This window comes from Anneissia japonica, unplaced genomic scaffold (genome assembly GCF_011630105.1).
Source record: "Anneissia japonica isolate Jap-2015-1 unplaced genomic scaffold, ASM1163010v1 scaffold1946_len758022_cov188, whole genome shotgun sequence".
NCBI lineage: Eukaryota > Metazoa > Echinodermata > Crinoidea > Comatulida > Comatulidae > Anneissia > Anneissia japonica.
This window is the reverse complement of record NW_022694730.1, coordinates 62,765-67,161: the sequence shown is the minus strand read 5'-3', so window position 1 is coordinate 67,161 and position 4,397 is coordinate 62,765. Positions and strand designations below refer to the sequence as shown.

At 35.2% G+C, this 4,397-nt stretch overlaps 1 protein-coding gene across 3 annotated transcripts in view; it reads left to right on the top strand.

Annotated features, from left to right (window-relative positions):
• Positions 1–4,397, top strand: part of LOC117101198 (ribonuclease T2-like) — a 23,660-nt gene that overhangs the window by 12,233 nt on the left and 7,030 nt on the right. For all 3 annotated transcript variants that reach the window (XM_033241105.1, XM_033241106.1, XM_033241104.1), the window contains 3 exons: positions 62–129; positions 614–727; positions 1,056–1,164. In XM_033241105.1, coding sequence (XP_033096996.1) covers positions 62–129; positions 614–727; positions 1,056–1,164 — 291 coding nt within the window. The remainder of the gene's footprint in view (positions 1–61; positions 130–613; positions 728–1,055; positions 1,165–4,397) is intronic.

Here is a 4,397-nt window from a genome sequence, read left to right as displayed (position 1 = left end):
TATGTTAGTGTTAATGTGTTACTTGCATGTATATTAACTTGTAAACATTTTCATTCATAAGGATATTGAAAAGGACCTGAATAGAACCTGGCCATGTTTAGTTACTAGTCTGCCGTATACTTGGATTTGGTAAAAATGCTTTCTATTGTAAATATTTGATAGGCCTCGATTTTAAATTAAGGCGATCATATGATCCACTGAAACACATGAGGCTTACGATAATAGTATAACAACAATAACAACAGTAAAATTTTAATGAACAGAAAAAACATCATCAAAATATGCCGTTAAAATGCAAAACAAAAAAACAAAATAAAACACCGAATTGGCGGGGCTTACGCGGGGCTTTCGCCCAGTTCCCACTGGGCTTACCTGGATCCAGGCAGACCGAAGAAGCTTTAGCTAGAGTCTCAGGTCTTTTCGTTACACCACTGTGGAGATGATGCTAATGATGATAATGATAATAATCATCATTATTAAACATCCATCATACTCAATCTTTCAATAATAATGTACAATGTTATTATGGAACTCGTTAACAGTGTACTGACATTATACCGTATACTGTAAATATAAATTGTTAGTTATTTTTGCAATTGTTTATTGTCTGTAGGCAACATGAATGGTGTGAACACGGATCATGTGCGCAAGTCAGCCCTGAACTTCAAGGAGAGGCGAAATATTTCAGAAAAACGATTGACTTACATAATAATTTTAGTATCGATATGTAAGTACTGAAATAACGTATACGAATAAGTGTTTGTTATAGGCGGCTATGCATATTATTTAATCGAAGTGCTGTTATCATTATTGCACGAAAAAGAACATTCATTCGTTTATCTTCTAACATTAAAAACCTTGAATGTTATGACTTATTGCAATCATTGTGATAAATTGTAAGCGTTCAATATTATCAGATGAGATGAACCCACATGCATGAGCCGATTTTAAGAAGGAAAAATTTGATTTCGTAGCCGCAGCTTAGCTAACTAGACAAAACAATTAAACAAATACAAAATATTAAATTGTAGGCCAATTTATATTTTATTTTTAAGGGCTTTAAAATCAGCATCCATCATACCCGGGAATGACTATTATTTGTCTAATATTACTAACGCCATCTACGACACTTTCAAAGTGTATCCTGATGTGATGTGCACGTCTGTAAGTAGATATAAACTGATTTTTGTTCTCGAAGCAATATGTTAAAGAAATTAAAATATTTTAAAGAAATTAAATTATTTTACAGTCAATTTTGCATTACTTCATATTGTTTTGGTTTAATTTTATGCAAATTTTTTTTAAAATGATTGTAGTTACGCTAAAATAGTTGTATAGAATACACACTAACACACACACTGAGAAAATCTTGTAGAAATCATGTAGAAAATACAGTAGTTAAACAGCTTCAAATAACCAAACAATAACGTACGTGTCGACATTACAATTGCTTTTTTAGAACGCTGTGTCTAGAGATACGGTACCGTATTTCTACTTCAATTTGCTAAAGGCATGGTAAATGGAATTACGTCACCATCACCCAATGAAGTGCCAGAATGTGCGTGCACATTCTGGCACTTCATACCGGTACCGTATACCGGTACCGTATCTCAAGCCACGGCGTTTTTCGTCATACATCTTCAAAAGTAATTTTCTCGAGCATAGCACCATGGTACGGACTATCTTTAGTACTAAATGAAGAAAATAACCTTGAAGAAATTCAAAAGATACGAAGCGATTCAGGTCTTGTTTTGAAAAAAAAAATGATCTTGCAGTGAGGCAATTCATGATGTATGTCAAAATACTTTGGCAACTTTCTCCCGTCCGGAAAATTGGCCATTCCAATTCATCCACTCTTCCCAGTCGGAAACATCAGACCTGATACCGTCGACTCTGGCGGCACCACTGGGTATACAGTAATAGTATTGAGAATAGTGTTGCTTTCATTTTAGGGGGAGAAAGGCGCTTATTGACACAACCATTAAATCTAAAATTTGGTATAATTTAGCATAATTCCCCATCAGCCCTTGGCATAATTTGATTTGGATCCAGTGGCGTATCCAAGGGGGGTCGTGGGGGGCAACATAAAGTCAAGATGTGTATAAGAGACAGCCATTCGAAAACTTCGAAGCAAAAAGAAATTAGGCTAGGCTTATGCTTATGCTTCGGGAATCTAAGAAGCAATATTTTTCAGTGGGCGTGGCCACCGAAAATAAATTCTACGCCCCCTCATATTTTGGTATCGACTTAAAAATAGAAGAACCTTTTCCAGCAAACCTTAGAAAATTTCGTCGCAATAGCTCAATGGGAACTGTGTTGTTGCTTAGGGGTTTCTTTGATTGCTGCTGTGATTTTTCTTCAATTTCTTCAGTACTTTTAAAGCCCTTTTGCTTAGAACTTTATAGTCCAGTTTAAAGAGAATAAATATAATTCAAAATAGCTTAATTTTACACATAATTGTCCGATTAAGGTCATTGAGCCCTCATTATAAAGTTAATGATGTGATTTATTCATTTCCATTAAAACAAATATTTTGATAGAGTACGAGCCCTTTTGTGATCTTGGGTCACAAATAGAAGCTCTGGGCTTTTCTTTTGCGATTTTGGTTGGGTTTCTTTTCGAGATGAGAATTATTTTCGAGGCTACTTTTGCAAAGTAAAGAGTGGGGAGGGGGCTTCTTTTCAAAGTGAATGCTGTAATTTTTGAGTATTAATAAGTAAACAATGAGGCCACTGTAACATCAGTCTGTATAATCATGGAGGAGTTAATGGAGTTATTACCAATGAATCACCTAAACTACTGTATAAACCAAGTGTGTTTTAATTGTTTATTTTGTTTCTTTGGTGTTTTTTCTTTTAGTGTTTACTGTACTATCTCAAAAAGAAGTCGCTACTATCTTGAAAAGAAGCCCATGGATTTCTTTTTGAGAGGGCTTCCTTTCGAGGCTATCTTTTGCTAACAAAAAAGGGGACTTCAATTCGAGATGGGCTTCTTCTCGAAATTATGCCCATTGGGCTTCTGTTCGAGGTTTTACGATATTACTGTATATTATTTGTTTGTATCGATTATTCCAAAGAGGCATTTCATGGACATTTCCGGAGTGTCAATAATACCAAAGATAATAAATAGCAGAAGATAGACCAGCTTCCCAATATAGTGGAACATCCGTTCCAAAGGCATTGTGGGTACATGGAGAACAATTTTACCCCGTCCGCGCGGTGGCGTTATATAGAAATAATAAACTGCAATAAAGGCGCCGCTCTGGTTAGTTTGTTTCCTATAGTTTCTCCACTTTTTCCACTCCCATTCGCGGGAGGGCGGATGTTCCATCAATTTTAATACAAATACGTGGAGCAGCTCATTCTTCTGCTATTTAAATTCTTTGATAATACCAATGAGAACAGTGCCAGAAACATAGAGATATAATAAGAATACTAGAGCGCTAACCGCAATGTATTCGATGTTCGAAATACGCAGAATTGTATGTGTGTACCATCCAAGATGGCTGCCATAGATTTAGCCAATCAAATTTCGCTAAGCACCATCGTTTGCAATTGCGCCCTCAATTTACTCAGAAAGTTCAGTACAGTGCGGTGTTTGAGTGTAATGAACACGATTTTAATTTTCATTCCTTGGTACTTTATTTTTGAATAAGATGCTCCACTTGGCCTCGTTTTGGCTACAATAGTTTAATAATTTGTTATTACCATTACTCATTATCATTAATTAAAGCCCCATTCCCGGCAAAATTTCACTAAAAATGACTTTTTTTTAGAAAATATGCATTTGCATTACTCCAATTATTATAAATCATGGAAAAATATTGGCATGAATTTTAGTTTTACGCAAAAGAATAAAAAAAATGAGAAATACAGACTACGGTATTTCTCATAAAATATTACCATTTTCTCGACGAATTCATCGTTACTAGGCAAATTCAGAGGTTGTAGATCGCATCCACTGGAATACTCTCGCTTTTATGTATACTTTATACAGTCAATAAAGAGCGCCCTCTTTAATGAGATTACTTTTTGTACTTCGCATCTCGCACAATGCGGTCGTTCGGTTAGGCTGAGATATGTTTGTTAAGTGTCAAAATCTCAGTCAGAATCAGTTTTTTAACAAAGTTGAAATAATTCCTATGAAATATTATATTTCACAAGTGTCAATACTAGCAACGGAAAATATCATTTCGGCCGTTTTTATGTGTGATAACAGAACCTAAATCGAGGTAAGGCTAGGCCTAGCCAGCAGCGTTGGATACGCTAATGTTTTCGGCGCGTACGATATTTCTTCTCACGACCTATCGCAAAATCAACATGAAAAATTCATCCGCATTTATTTTTTGTGTGGAACACAAAAAATCAAATTTCAGTCTTATTTTACATTTTTTTCAT